This window comes from Bradysia coprophila, unplaced genomic scaffold, assembly GCF_014529535.1.
Source record: "Bradysia coprophila strain Holo2 unplaced genomic scaffold, BU_Bcop_v1 contig_476, whole genome shotgun sequence".
In the NCBI taxonomy this organism is placed as follows: Eukaryota; Metazoa; Arthropoda; class Insecta; order Diptera; family Sciaridae; genus Bradysia; species Bradysia coprophila.
In genome coordinates, this window is record NW_023503727.1 from 4,488,111 (window position 1) to 4,503,459 (window position 15,349).

At 40.5% G+C, this 15,349-nt stretch overlaps 2 protein-coding genes and 1 long non-coding RNA gene across 3 annotated transcripts; 1 reads left to right on the plus strand and 2 right to left on the minus strand.

Moving 5' to 3' along the window:
• Positions 1–4,566, minus strand: LOC119082560 (interferon-induced very large GTPase 1-like). The gene is made up of 3 exons (XM_037192087.1): positions 3,412–4,566; positions 1,365–3,351; positions 1–1,145 (listed from the first exon to the last, which is right to left on the minus strand). The coding sequence occupies exons 1-3, from the start codon at positions 4,290–4,292 to the stop codon at positions 120–122; spliced, it is 3,894 nt and encodes a 1,297-aa protein (XP_037047982.1). The 5' UTR covers positions 4,293–4,566; the 3' UTR covers positions 1–119.
• Positions 4,566–9,800, minus strand: LOC119082561. The gene is made up of 3 exons (XM_037192088.1): positions 9,712–9,800; positions 7,357–7,789; positions 4,566–7,293 (listed from the first exon to the last, which is right to left on the minus strand). Exons 2-3 carry the CDS (start codon positions 7,781–7,783, stop codon positions 4,586–4,588), a joined length of 3,135 nt encoding a protein of 1,044 aa, XP_037047983.1. The 5' UTR covers positions 7,784–7,789; positions 9,712–9,800; the 3' UTR covers positions 4,566–4,585.
• Positions 9,801–10,016: 216 nt separating this feature from the next.
• On the plus strand, positions 10,017–10,381 carry LOC119082562. Its single transcript, XR_005088659.1, has 2 exons — positions 10,017–10,089; positions 10,265–10,381. It is a non-coding gene; the product is annotated as an uncharacterized LOC119082562 (long non-coding RNA).
• Positions 10,382–15,349: the final 4,968 nt, after the last annotated feature.

The following is a 15,349-nucleotide window of genomic DNA, read 5'->3' on the forward strand; positions in this document are numbered from 1 at the left end:
CATGTAGAAAAAGTTTAACTTCATTTAACTTTACATATGACATTCTTATTGGTATTATTACAACTGAATAACTCGGACCACTACTGTCAAACTAGCTTAGGTTCGTCAAAGGACATGCACTAGCCCTGGCTAATTTTCGCTCGCAACGTTGACATAATTGTCTCTATACTCGAAATGTGCCATTCACTCATTTTCTCCTCTTCTGCGGGTTCTACGCCACATCTTTCTGCAATTTCGTTGTGGATTTGTCGGAAAAACCATTTCATCAAGTCATTAAATTCAACTTGAGAGTGCGGACAGTAGATCCAATTGTTGTATTTCGGGCTGGCTTTAACATCAATCCATTTGCCAAGGTATGTATCTCCACTGTACATTTCCCTGTTGTCAGCCCGTCCACAGCAATAAGTTAGGCTAAGATCGTTTGTGGTATGATGTCTCGTACCGTGAAGTCCGCTGGGTTGATGAGAAGTGTGATGTTTTCTCGTGTTGTCGGTATTTTGGTCGTGGCCACGACGTCCCCAGCAGAGAGCGCCACACCAAAGACAACTATCCGTGCAGCCAGTTCGGTTAAGTATTTCTTCGTCCTTGGACGGAAGTTTGAAAGTTCCGCCGCCAAAACGATATTCCTTGATTGAACGAACGATACTCTTTTTGAGACGCGCTGTATTGTCCTCGTCAAATTGGGAAAGATTTCCAATGCTACAAGCATATCGCACTCCGTCTGCAGTACTAACGTAGTCAGTTGCGTACTCGATTATTTCAGCGGCAGTTGTTGCTTGGTTGATCTTGTCGATGGCATTTTGGCGTTCCACTTTAATAGTTTGGGAAAATGCGTAGTTAGCCCCATCTTGAGGATAACTGTCAACTGTGCGATGAAACCAGTTGGAAATTTCGGATTTTGGATGTAAAAAGTGGGAGACAGCAGAAGTCTTGTGACCAGCTTCAATTTCTTCGGCGAGCGTCTTGAAATAGTGGAGGCGAACGTTTCGACTGTTGTGTATCCAGTCTTGACCGAGGACGTCTTCAACCCAACGACGAGAGCCGGCCGATTTTGCCTTCATTAATATAGCCATGCAGAGACGATCGGCTATAATGGTGCCCTCGGATTCGGAACTGAATCCGTACATTAGGCGAACGTTGATTGTCTGGAAGGAAAAATGTGTGGAAGGCGTGAAATTAATTTCGGAACGGATTTTCCAGGAGAGTTCATGATTTTTGAGAATATTTGGGCTGCAAAGTGTCTGGGCGTGGCTCACATTATGGTATTTGGTAAAAAGGAAGGGCCATATTGTGAACCACGCCAATGACACAGGCACGAGATTCCTCGATACCTGTTCAGCGGTTTCACGGCACAATTAACTTACTTTTCGAAATGTGTTCTCGTTGTCGTAGAGAATAGTCAATGGATCATTTTCACTCTTCCAATTTTTCTCTCTTTCCTTTGCTTCAAACAAGAACGCACGCAACGTCCCCAGATGGAGGGCATTTTTGAATTCAACTGTAAACGGTGCGTTCATTTTCATCTTCCATTCGTCACAGATTCTATCGACTGAAAGCTGAAGTCTTTTCACCATTCCATTCTCAAGATTATTTGTCTTCAAATCGTTGAAAATCATTTTCACAATATAATTGATTTCGGCGCGTAGCTGAGACAAGTGCTTCTTCTTGATGTTCTTGTCTTTCCAAAACTTCCATTTGGTAACATCGAAAGCTTCCGTTTCATGCATTTTGGGACCGGTGTCGTTAACAAACCCGTTGATAATTAGATGATTGCCGTAAGCGGAATTTATTTGGTCATTTAATCGATCCTCCAACGGATCAATGGTTCGCTTCTGGATGACAACATCTTTCAACTTTTTCCAAATTTCATTAGCAATAACGCCTCGCTCTTCGGCACTGAATACCCTCTTCATTTGAAGTCGCTTGTTTATTTCGGCAGTGATGATTTCGTCGACTTCCTTCAGGCAACCCTTTTGGACTCGAGTTGCGTGAATCGATTGTTCCAAATGTTTCAGGGTATTCTGTCGCACCGTGTCCTCGTACAATTTGATCGAATCTTGCGTTTTGGGCAAATCTGGCTTTTCTTCCATTTCACCGAACAGTGTGCATTTAGCCTTATCCACTGAGCAGCAAAAGTCGCATTTCGAACCCGGATCTCTTCCGGATGTGCACATGACGGGGATTTTCTTCAGTTCACCTTCCAGAACAGCGAGGAAATATTTTGAATCAAAATGTTGATTCGTTTCGATTCTTTTCCGGATTTCATCTTCCATTTTGGTGCGGTGATGTCGGAACGAACTGTCGGTGAGATCGTTTATGTTGGAGATTTTAGAAGCCTGTGCTAGGAAATCGCACATCTCTCTAATGTTCTTGAATCTTACCGCAAAGTCTTCATTTTGCAAGGCTTTCCAGTAAGAAACGGCAAGTTCATGCCATTCGCAGAAATTGACGTACTCGGAACTTTGTTTCGCAGCCTCAAGGATCATTTGATACAAGTCCACAATGTCATTTTGATATTGTTCCGACGGTGGAGCATTTGGTGCAGCTCCACTCTTAAAATGCCCGAAATATTTTACCAATCCATTGCCACCCAAAGATCGTTTGATGTTTTTCAGTTTGAAAGAGCTTACTGTCCCGGTTTGTGTGGATTTGTTTTCCGCGAGATCTATGGCAACTTTGAGAGCGTCAAAGAATTGCCCTTCGGCGGCACTTAGTTTAGATTCCTCCTTCTCTGATACGTGCTGAACTCTTAGCACTTGCGTTGCAATGTTCGCCCTTGACAATCGAGCCATGGCGATTATAACAATTTGGAGGATGGCAGTCATCTCACTTGATGACTCACCCAAAATGTTGATTATTGTCAAATTACTGATACTCATAGCAAAAGTGGATAATCGTCGGTCTTTCTCTTCGGCTAGTCTGTCACTTATTTGCTCCGGTGAGCCCAGCCCTTCAGTGTCGATGATCAGGAAAGCATCGAACCCAAACTGTTTCACAAGTTTGTCCTCCAAGAATAAGAGTCTCATGAACAGACCCCTCGTACACCTTCCGACGCTCACGTCGAATTGACACCCGAACAAGGCATTGAGAAGGGTTGATTTTCCTGAAGATTGAAGGCCCAAAATGGAGATAACGAAAACTCGAAGATTCTTTTTGATTTGGCAGACGGAATGAGCAATTGCACAGAACCATAGATCGTTGATGTTGCTCTCGTCCCCATCCAGAAGTTCTATTGCAAAGCCGTCCATCATGAGTTCTGCGTAGTACTTGGGCAGGCTCCTAATTGCATCCAAGCTGTGGTTCTGAACGCCCCAATTTGATTGAGCAAGACGATAAATTCGACCTAATTCCCTGAAAATGCACTCAAATGTTAATCACAAAATGAAATCCAATATGACGATGGCGTCTTACCTGAAGAAATGCTGTGGACCAAGAACAGATTGATTAATTTCGTCCAATTTCGCCATCTCCTCCTCATAAACCAGACGGAACTGTTCCGATTTTGCAGACAGACTCATCGCTAGCTCCCTCCGCTTGGAATTCAATGCCATGTACTGTTGACGAGGCTCCTGTGACTCTTCCATTGATCGAATACCAATCTCTTTTTCGAAATGGTACAAACCGATTCTTCGATCTTTGATAGGCATCCGAAGAATGCTGATAAACAACGATATAATAGTCTGCAAACTTGGATCATCGTTCCACAATTGGCAGCATTGGTTAAATTCTTGTTCGCCAGTTTTCAGCTTTTGCAGTTTGAACGTTTGTCGAACTCTTCTGCATGATGTGATTTGAGTTAGTAAATCGGAGGACTTGGATGTTTTAATTTCTGGTACGAGTTTCACACTCGGTAATTGGATAGTCTCTCCCGAATTCTCAACTTTACTGTGATACGATCCCATGATGAGCTGATAGAGCTTTTCAATCATACTGTGATCCAACAATTTCGAAGTATCGAGGACGTCGTCAGACATCATTTCGCAATCAGCCGATGGATCAATCAGAACATTGAAGATGTTCTCTTCGCCAAGGTAACCGAAAAATTTTTTCGATTGAAGTCGAGTGTAATTGGCTTCCAACTCGGAAGCAGATTGCGTCATGTAGAAAACTAAAACACTGGAAATCATTGGCTTCAGGTGTGAGATTATTTCCCGGTACTCCAATGCGTTTCCATGTAGATTAGCAAGCAGCAGAATTTCGTTCGAACTGTTGTAGTGAGTCTCAACTCCGGGAATAGCCGCGGAGGTCCAGTTCCAGAAATCTCGTGTGCAAGATTCATTTGTGACTGGCATAAGTTCCACTGTTCCGTCAAGTAGTAACGGTTTTCCATTGACCGCTCCGGGTTCGGATCGGGATGAAAAGGCATGCTCGGTTGCAAAGAGTCGATTTAAGATAGTTCCTTTTCCGGATTTTCCGCTTGATGGTGTTCCCACACGGACAACCAGAGTGAACCGAAATGGACTTTGAAAGAGGTGATTGTGAACTATTAATCCAGGTCGATCCTTTCGTTCCCATTTGAAAATAATATTCCGTAAGTAGGGCGTTAGTGATACGTAGCGCTTATCGTGAACGATGTCCTGGACGACTATTGGTAGTGATACGGGATACTATACTTCGCGATGATGTGGATAATATCTCTGCCGACGGGCGGATAGCAGTTGGAAAGTAGACAGACGAGAATGTCTAAGCGCGAAAGCGGAAGATTGTGCTGTTTTGCAGACGTAGCCATAGCAGCGGTCTGTGGTGCACGTGAGTGAAAATTTAGTTTGCCCAGCTGCTTCTTCGGTCCTGAATCGCCGCAAGCAGATTTATTGATATACTTTGCAATTTCTACCGGAAACGTTGCGGCTACTCGCCACATTTTCATCTCTTGAACGATGTACTTTATGATATCCGGAAATCTCTGGTTGATGTCCTTGTGGTCCATCGTTGGGGCTGCAACAAGCTTTCGAATTTTAACAAAGGACTGTAGAGTGATTTGCGGTAAGCTCTGGCCCGTTAGCTGAATCCAACGGCGCGATGCTTCTTGACGTTCGTGATTTGTCTCCAGTGACTGGCTCTGCGGTGTGTGATTGATATTAAGCTTGAAGTTGTTTCCAGCCTCTGTATCCGTAGAAGACGATGCTAGTGGGCGATTTTCAATGTAAGTTTTGATTTTTTTAACATTTTCTCCAATAGCGTAGTGTCCCCAAGGATAAGCGAACAACTTCCCTTCGTCATTCCAATTCGCAAGACAATTGGCATTTCGCAATATTTCGAGTATTTCCGGATTATTTCGTAATGTGTCGGTAAGTGTTGTACTGAACCACCCCGGGACGATACCATTGCGGCAAATCGTTTCAAGAACCTCGATTAATTCATGGATTGTGTTCATTTTCAAAGTTTCTTGATTGGCCAACAGCTGCGCTTGAATGTTCAATGGCAGACATTGGACGCGTTGTGAATAGGTTGACCGTAGCAATGGTAGAAATTGTTGTGAATCCGAAAATAATTTTGTGAACTGAAGAAATTTACGGGTTTGCCAAAGATACTTGTGAGTTTCGACGTCCAGGTCGAGCCGTTTAATAGCTGTGAGAAGGTTTTCGAACTGTGCGAAAGTCACGTTACGGGAGACACAATTGTCAACGGCTTCCAAAACTCGTTCGATCCCACGAGGGAGCTGCCGAACATTCCAGTCCGTATTCGTATCTGCGAAAAGGTCTGTGACATGCCGTGCGAAATCGAGGTGTGTCTGACTGAGGCAATTTTGGGACACACATTTCGGTGTAAGGGCGTCAAGGTCTGGAACCTCTTGTCGGCCGAGCAGATAACGATTGAGAAGAGCGACATCGATCATATCAAGGCACACGGCCAGCAGCTCTGCGTTTTTAAATACAAATAGTTTTGGAGCACCTGTGGTGTCGGGAATGTCGAAGTATCCGACGAATTTGTCCCCAGAGTCAAATTCTTCAAAATCTAGAAGCTCGATGCCGGCAAACGTAAAAACGAATTTCAATCGGTTATCGCGAACCGAAATATTCGATCGCGTCTCCAAATAGGATTCGCACACCACCACATGCTGGCTGGGTTTCGTGAGCGCAACCAACGGGATAATGTCGTCAACTGATGACAGCGGAAGTTTGATTCTCTTCTTCGTGGCGATAAGCTTGTAAAACTCCATCACTCGACCTTCGCAAATTCCCTGTGCAATTGACAGCACGTTCACAACGAACATCACATCCGTGGAGGTGTAAGTTTCTGACTTTTTCACGGTTTTAACAGTAATCGAATAGTCTTGGCTGATTGTCGAACCTAAGATTCCAATTTCGAATCCCGCTGACTGGTCCTGGATCTTACTAATTGCATCTACAGCTACAAAGGACATTGGAGACTTCGTCTGGCGATAAATCTTTGGCGACGTATTGCTTTTCCAACTGTCAAATTGGTTTTGATTGGTGAGAACTCTTATGTTTGAATTTTGTGACGGTACAAAGTTTATTGTTGGATCCAATCGTCCTTCGTTCAAAAAATCATCGATTTTTTGCAGTATGGCGTTATAGTCAAATTCAGTATGGAATTGTTGTAGCAAATCTTCCAGCTTTACTTCCGGTCCCTTGATCTTGTACAACTTAAACTGTTCGACAAAATTGTGTCGCATAGTGCGTGCTCGGCGACATAAATCACGTTCATACGATCGGACTGTTTCGGTAATATCGTTTCTCGGATCGTTGAGAATTTGGCGCATTCTCGGCTCAAGTGAAAGTAGCTCATCGTAGATGTAGCCGGATCGCTGGTAGTCCATTAGAGTAATCAGCATTTCTTGGACGGCATTTAGAGTTTCTTGTCGCAAGCTCAGAAATAATTTTTCGATTGGAATATTGCTCACGAATTGTGTCACAGGAACAAGAAGATATCCAATTGCCGTTCCTGTGATATCTGGACTGAAATCTCGGTAGCTTCGTTGCTCGTCCAGCTTTGACGGGATTTCGTCCAGTATTGAAAACATGTCCGAGATTGTCGTAGGTTGTTTCAGTCCCAAAGTGCTAGAGATCCGACAGGTCTTGTTCAAATTGGCAGTGCTATTTTTATCCAAATTCATAAGTTCGGCTTCGCAGCTGGGGATGCTAACAACGCCGAAGAGGTTTTTCAGTTTCTTAGCCCAATTTGAAGGGGACGAGCTATCTCCAGTCGAAGCGTTCAGACTGCCACTGTAGTCTTTGGACTCATTAGATGTATTGCTGGACACAGTGATGTTGGCCACTACTTCGGCTCCCGTCAGTATTGTTTGAACAACGTGCGTGGCTTTAATATCACCTGGAAATCGGGACAAAAATTGTTCAGTGACGAACTGCTGTAAATGGTGAGCTGTACTCTTACCTGCCAAGATTTTCTCCACAATTATTTGGTCGAGGCACCGTGATGCTGAGTGAAGAAGCTTGAGTTCGAAGGACTCTTGACTGTAGCGCAGGCAGAACTCTTCCTTTTCAACATTCTCTTCAGCCTTTGATTCGTAGTCAACTTTCACGTTGGAAATTAGTCCACAGAGAATATCCAGTGCGACTTCTCCCCGAACTTTAAAATTCTTTATTTTATCGCTGGTACTTTTAAGGTGAGTAAAACAGCACTCCATGTACGATTTTGGTGTGACACGAACATGATCTCGGAGTTCGGAATTGCCAAACAGATTCCCGCAAGCACTGGAATCGCGACAATTCCAAAGGTCACCGATGGTAGAGAGTCCCAGTATTTTAATTCCATGAGTGTTGTACACAAGAATGTTGGAGTCTTCCACGTAGGTTTCCATTGCTCACTAAAAAATACAAAAATTCGATTTAAGTATTCTTATCTGAAATTAGGACTATCTTTCTAGTCCGAGATGCTATGTAATCTCGCTCGCTGGTGAATTTTAATGTATTTTGACGATTGGATATGATTGAGGGCTAACCTTTGTTTGGGTATCCAAAAAAAGAGCCCAAGAAACATAAAGAAATGTTTGTCATTCTTGAGTTCTGGAACAGCGAGGAAGATGGATCCTTAGGAATGTTGAAATTTTAGGAAGTAGCCTCTGGCGAACTCAAAAATTTCACAAATCCAAAAGAAAATTCACAAAAGATGATGAAAATACCTGTCTTCTCTGAGTTCTAGAACCACGGAGTAGATGGACCTTCCGGAATGATGGAATTATGGGCCTTTGGACATCTTCATCTTTCCCTAAGATCAGTAGAGAGTTCAAAAAAACTGATGGAAGCGCTCGTTTACCTTGAGTTCTCGAGCTGGAAAGAAGGTGGATCTTCTGGAGGGATGGAACCTCAGTTTTTCCCTAAATGTTAGAGAGTTAGCGGTTTTTTTGGAGACACTTGTTTAGGAATCCTCCATATCAAGGAGTCCTCTGGATCCTAGGAAAAAAATTGTTTTACGAGTTTTAGATATTGAACCAACCTTTCAGAATCCGTTGATATCTTAAAAAAAACGTTTAGATTTGACGGGTACAGACGAAGTTTTAGAGAGAAACCGGTTATTGCCGGATCATGAGACCAAAAAAAATTGTTTGGAAACATTGGCCTCTCAATCATATCCAATCGTCAAAAAACATTAAAATTCGTCATAAGTTTTTCCCAAGTATCTATCACAAAATGATGGAAATCTTCCAGAAATAGCTCTCACACTATCTCAGCATTCCCATTTTCGAATGAATTGCGCATTTTAATTATTCGTCATCCGTTATAAGAGAGCGCACAAAGAGAGTTAACCGTGCTTCATATCAACCACAGAGAATTTCTTATAACAACAACATAGCCGGATGTTAAACCAATACATAAAGCTAAGTAGCATTTTCTGTCGTGCGACCAGTAAGAACGGCGATTTACAGTTATATTAGGAGAATCATTAACAGATACACACAAAATAAATTGTTTCTTTTCTCAGAATCATAAAAATTAATTCAATTTAAAAAAAAAACATTTTACGATGACTCAAGAGTTGTACGATAAAAATGGTAATGGGAGACACCGAGACACGATTTACAGTGGTCATAACACTTCTCTTGTATACGCGTATGAACACTGGCGCTACATGTAAGTTTTGTGCGTGATTATGGCTGCATGTCAAAGCTGGGTGTTATAACAAATACATTCGCAAAAATGTTTCTAAAAAAACTGCTTAGTAGTTTTGTCTGAATAAAACAACTGTTTAATCATTCAACAAAACAACGGATGAAATATTTGAAAAGTGAATGGTTCGGGTCAATTTCTTATTAGGTTTCAATTATGGATATCGCGGCTGTATAGTAGTTTTAATTTCATTTCAGCTGTTCGGTCAGGGTCCTAGATTTCCTCACAGACACAGAGTCTCGGTTGTGTGTTTGAGCCAGCCAAAAGTCTATCGAAAGTTTTTATAAGCAATACTAAATTGACTGAATATACGGTTACGGATCAATGCATCCACGGTCACAAGAAAATGGGCAGTGATGGCAACAACACAACAAACATTATCTGACTTATTTCACCAGGTGAACCGGCGTCTACTCCTTTCTTTACTCTTCTTATATTATTTTCCGTACTCAGTCACGATTTGTTTAAACGAGATAACAATTTCTCCATGTTTTTCGCACTCTGTTACAACGCATAGTCACCGGTCAGTATATTGTATATATTCACCTTAATTCGCTATTAATTTATTATCGCTATTGCAGATAAATTACCGGCGATCAGTGACGATATTACTTTTACTTACAATCTAATTCACGTCTTCCACTCAATGAAGTTTACTAATGCGCAGTGGAAAGTATACTAACAACTATCGAAGTAACACTCTCAGCAATCTTTCGCTCAAAAATAAGTCGAGTTGACCAATCGTAGCGCGGTTTAATTTCTCGCCAAAGATTGATTAATATAAAAATAGACTTCGATGATTTTCTTAGAATTTTAATTGTAATACGGAATTTGGTTATCAGACAGGGTGACGCTCAAAGTTCCGATACCAAAAAATTTAACTTTTTAACCAGTTGTTTATATTAAGAAAATTGCATCACAAATGGCAGATGATTTCGGTTCTATTTCTGGAGTAACTCTACTTTCGATCCTTGCTTTTGTTTTACTCTACAAGAATTCAGTTTGTGGGAAGTGTGTACTTTACTTCCACAAATGAAATACTGAGTTGTGTTGCCAACCGAAGCTGGTGATTGAATGATTTATTCACAAAGTATGCATAGTATTTATAGGCTGTTGCAAGGCTTACTGTGACTCTATACAATTCAATAGATTACTGAGATCTGTGTCACCACAAGTTTTCTCAATAGTTTATTTTTTCGACATTTTATTTTAGCTTATTTTCATTCATTTCAAAAGCCTTATAAATGTGGCTCATACATACATTATGATGCGATATCAGGGGCATCAATTTGTGCTATTCATTTAAGCAAATTATAAAGAAATGGCCATAAATAATCAAAATCAAAAACTCCCTATCAAAGAAGTGTATTACTTTGAATTATGCCTGTATGTATAGGATTAGTTTTGTGTATGTTAACAGTAAATTACTTATCAATGGGGCAAATGATGGAAATGGTACTTCTTGCGTGAAATTTTCCGATAGAGGCGTAGCCGAGTCCATTTCCATCATTTGTGTGAAAAAACATTTTTCAACAACGTGAGGTAAAGTTAACTTTCTGCACGGATCTAAAACTTTACCTCAAGTTTTTGAATAAAATATCTTACTTGGCAATGGGGCAAATGATGGAAATGGTTGAATTTCACACAAGAAGTATCATTTGCCCCCATTGATAAGTAATGTACTATTATTGCCTATCACCTTGGAACATTCTTGTTACATGTACATTTCCCGCGGAAAGCGGTCGTTACATAGACTTATACTCGAGAGAACCAGACATGTCCTAATAATGACAGCGCCATCTTGACACCTCTTGAGTGTAACTCTATGGGTCGTTACATGTGGGAACTTCTTCATTACATCACAAGTGAAGGAAAATTATATGAAAATTCATTACATACCAGGGAAAAGTTACCAGCAAAAATGTATCACATGAAATACTCTGTAGGTATTTTTAGCATTGAAATTGAAACAGCTAGTCGTTATTTTGTTTCAGTATTGATACCACAGACTTTGTTACTTGACAATGTAAGCAAATTCATCAAACATTAAAAAAAAAGTGACGGCCATATTGTCTGTAGCCATAATTTCATTTTTTTTAAACCTCCACGGTGGGGCTGAACGAACTTTAAATAAACATGTCGACTTCCATCTCGGTTCTTTTCATAGCTGAGTTAGGGGAGGCGTGTACTATCCAACGGCACATGTTGCAGGCGCAACCGCTGAGCCGTTTCTGAGAACTAGGAATATCGTCGCCTGGCTCCGCGGAAGTCGCTGGACCAGTGTTTGAAACTGGAATCGGTAGAGGGACAAATTCTAAAAACAACCATGTAAAAATTATTGCTCTCGGTCATTTGTTTGCAGAGCAATAGAAGCTGAAAGTCGAAAATTCCACCTTTTCAAGAGGTGATGCCTCCCCGACGAAGTTCTTGATCCAGCACTTCAATAGCGTTTCTAGACAAGGTTAATGTGCTCTTTCGAATGGCAAGAAAATTTTTTTGAAAGTGGTCTCTTTTGGTACATTTTCAGAAAAGTCACTTTTTTGCAAACCTCGGTGAACTTTTGCTGCTTCCATACCTTGTCGGTTGGAATATTTCAACACAATATACCTTGTTAAAGTTAGCCTGAAGTCTAAGCTTTCCAATGATACCAAATATGCCATATATGATTCTCAGCAAGAACTGTTTATGATAAAGATTTTGCATCGAGGTCGGGCTACTGGCAAATTTAGAGTCATTGAAAACGAAATTTCTATTTTTATGTTTGTTATGGCAAAATGAGCAGATATTATACGACAGGTAACTTACGTAAGTCGATGAGAAATAACTCAAAGACAATAATTTGTAATATTTGTAAATTTCGTTTTCAATGACCCTAAATTTGCTAGTAGCCCGACCTCGATGCAAAATCTTTATCATAAACAGTTCTTGCTGAGAATCATATATGGCATACTTGGTATCATTGGAAAGCTTAGACTTCAGGCTAACTTTAACAAGGTATATTGTGTTGAAATATTCCAACCGACAAGGTATGGAAGCAGCCAAAGTTCACCGAGGGTTGCAAAAAAGTGACTTTTCTGAAAATGTACCAAAAGAGACCACTTTCAAAAAATTTTTCTTGCCATTCGAAAGAGCACATTAACCTTGTCTAGAAACGCTATTAAAGTGCTGGATCGAGAACTTCGCCGAGGAGGCATCACCCCTTGAAAAGGTGGAATTTTCGACTTTCAGCTTCTATTGCTCTGCAAACAAATGACCGAGAGCAATAATTTTTACATGGTTGTTCTTAGAATTTGTCCCTCTACCGATTCCAGTTTCAAACACTGGTCCAGCAACTTCCGCGGAGCCAGGCGACGATATTCCTAGTTCTCAGAAACGGCTCAGCGGTTACGCCTGCAAAATGTGCCATTGGATAGTACGCGCCTCCCCTAACTCAGCTATGAAAAGAACCGAGATGGAAGTCGACATATTTATTTAAAGTTCGTTCAGCCCCACCGTGCTCGAAGAACACCTATGGCCAAACAATTTTAGTTGTTGATTGTTTTGCACTCAACACTTTTGCTTATATTGCCATGTATTCACTTCACAGAAAAATTTATTGTAATATTAACAATTTATATCAAAATCAACAAATATTACGCAAAATATGAATCTGTCACTTCACATAAACAAAACAGTCGAAGCAGTGTGTCACATGTCACGAAAACAGTAGTGTTGCCAGTGATGCTTTCTTTTATGAAGGAGTGTCAGCCGATTTCATCGGTATACTAGATTCGTTTACAAACGTTCCAACGCAACAACAGATTTTTTGTTTGTTTTGTTGTATCGGTAATCCGCCAAAAAACCCTAAGGGGTAAAAGTGTGACGCAAGTCCTTGTTTCTACTTACAAAATAACTGATATCGCTGAGGGTGACGCATTTTGCGCCTCAACGCAAAAGTGTTATCAACAAAAAATTAAACCAAAAAATTTAAGATAGAAAATTTTAGAAAAAAATTGCGCCACAAGTGGCAGATGATTCAGGACATATTTTTCTCTATTTGGACTATTTTCCTCAACATCTGCCACTTGTGACGCAATTTTTTTCTAAAATTTTCTATCTTAAATTTTTTGGTTTAATTTTTTGTTGATAACACTTTTGCGTTGAGGCGCAAAATGCGTCACCCTCAGCGATATCAGTTATTTTGTAAGTAGAAACAAGGACTTGCGTCACACTTTTACCCCTTAGGGTTTTTTGGCGGATATCAGTTCTTTTGGAAGTTTAGGTGTAAGGATAACTAGTTTTGTAAGCAACTCATCTCGACAACAGCTCAAATCCAACAAAAAATCCGATGGAAGTTTGGAAGTGCCAGAGAAATCATTTTTCATCCCAAAATTTAGGAACCAACCTTGGAACACCTTACTTATATCGAAAATAACCCAAATCCATCAAAAAATCCGATGGAAGTTAGGTAGTGCCAGAGGAATCATCTGTCATCCCAAAATTTAGGAACCAACCTTGGAACACCTCACTTATATCAAAAATAACCCAAATCCATCGAAAAATCCGATGAAAGTTAGGAAGTGCCAGAGGAATCACCTGTCATCTCAAAATTTAGGAACCAACCTCGGAACACCTCACTTATATCGAAAATAACCCAAATCCATCAAAAAATCCGATGGAAGTTAGGACATGCCAGAGGAATCATCTGTCATCCCAAAATGTAGGAACCAACCTTGGAACACCTCAATTATATCGAAAATAACCCAAATCCATCAAAAAATCCGATGGAAGTTAGGTAGTGCCAGAGGAATCATCTGTCATCCCAAAATTTAGGAACCAACCTTGAAACACCTCAAATACATCGAAAATAACCCAAATCTATCGAAAAATCCGATGGAAGTTAGGAAGTGCCAGAGGAATCATCTGTCATCCCAAAATTTAGGAACCAACCTTGAAACACCTCAATTATATCGAAAATAACCCAAATCTATCGAAAAATCCGATGGAAGTTAGGAAGTGCCAGAGGAATCATCTGTCATCCCAAAATTTAGGAACCAACCTCGGAACACCTCACTTATATCGAAAATAACCCAAATCCATCGAAAAATTCGATGGAAGTTAGGTAGTGCCAGAGGAATCATCTGTCATCCCAAAATTTAGGAACCAACCTCGGAACACCTCACCTATATCAAAAATAACCCAAATCCATCGAAAAATCCGATGAAAGTTGGAAAATGCCAGAGAAATCATCTGTCATCTCAAAATTTAGGAACCAACCTCGGAACACCTCACTTATATCGAAAATAACCCAAATCTATCGAAAAATCCGATGAAAGTTAGAAAATGCCAGAGAAATAGTCTGTCATCCCAAAATTTAGGAACCAGCCTTGGAACACCTCACCTATATCGGAAATAACCCAAATCCATCGAAAAATCCGGTGGAAGTTAAGAAGTGCCAGAGGAATCATCTGTCATCCCAAAATTTAGGAACCAACCTCGGACCACCTCACTTATATCGAAAATAACCCAAATCCATCGAAAAATCCGGTGGAAGTTAAGAAGTGCCAGAGGAATCATCTGTCATCCCAAAGTTTAGGAACCAACCTCGGAACACCTCACTTATATCGAAAATAACCCAAATCCATCGAAAAATTCGATGGAAGTTAGGTAGTGCCAGAGGAATCATCTCTCATCCCAAAATTTAGGAACCAACCTCGGAACACCTCAATTATATCGAAAATAACCAAAATCCATCGAAAAAACCGATGGAAGTTAGGAAGTGCCAGAGGAATCATCTGTCATCCCAAAATTTAGGAACCAACATCGGAACACATCACTCATGACGAAAATAGCCCAAATCCATCAAAACACCTTTTCCAACATTTACCAATCATAATTCATAATTACTAGCTGAAAAAAAAATATTTCTTTTCACACACACACACGCTGTTATATGGCATTGTATGGAAACTTCCAGGAGTCCTAGCTCCCAAAAACGCTTGCATACCCCCATTTTTTAATAAATATTATGCACGTATGGCAAAGCGGTCGAGGCTTGCCGAGACGGCTTGTCATACGTGCATATTCTTTTTTATCGCATAAGCGAAAACGAGACAACAAGATATGCGAATGACACTTTGACAACTTACAGAAGTATAATGTTTGTTTATATATCCTAGGTGAATAATTTTTTCGGGGAATCACACCGCTTATTCGATAAAATCTTATTTTGATCTAGGGCCCGAGATTGACCTATAACCAAAATTTCAGGAAAATCGTAA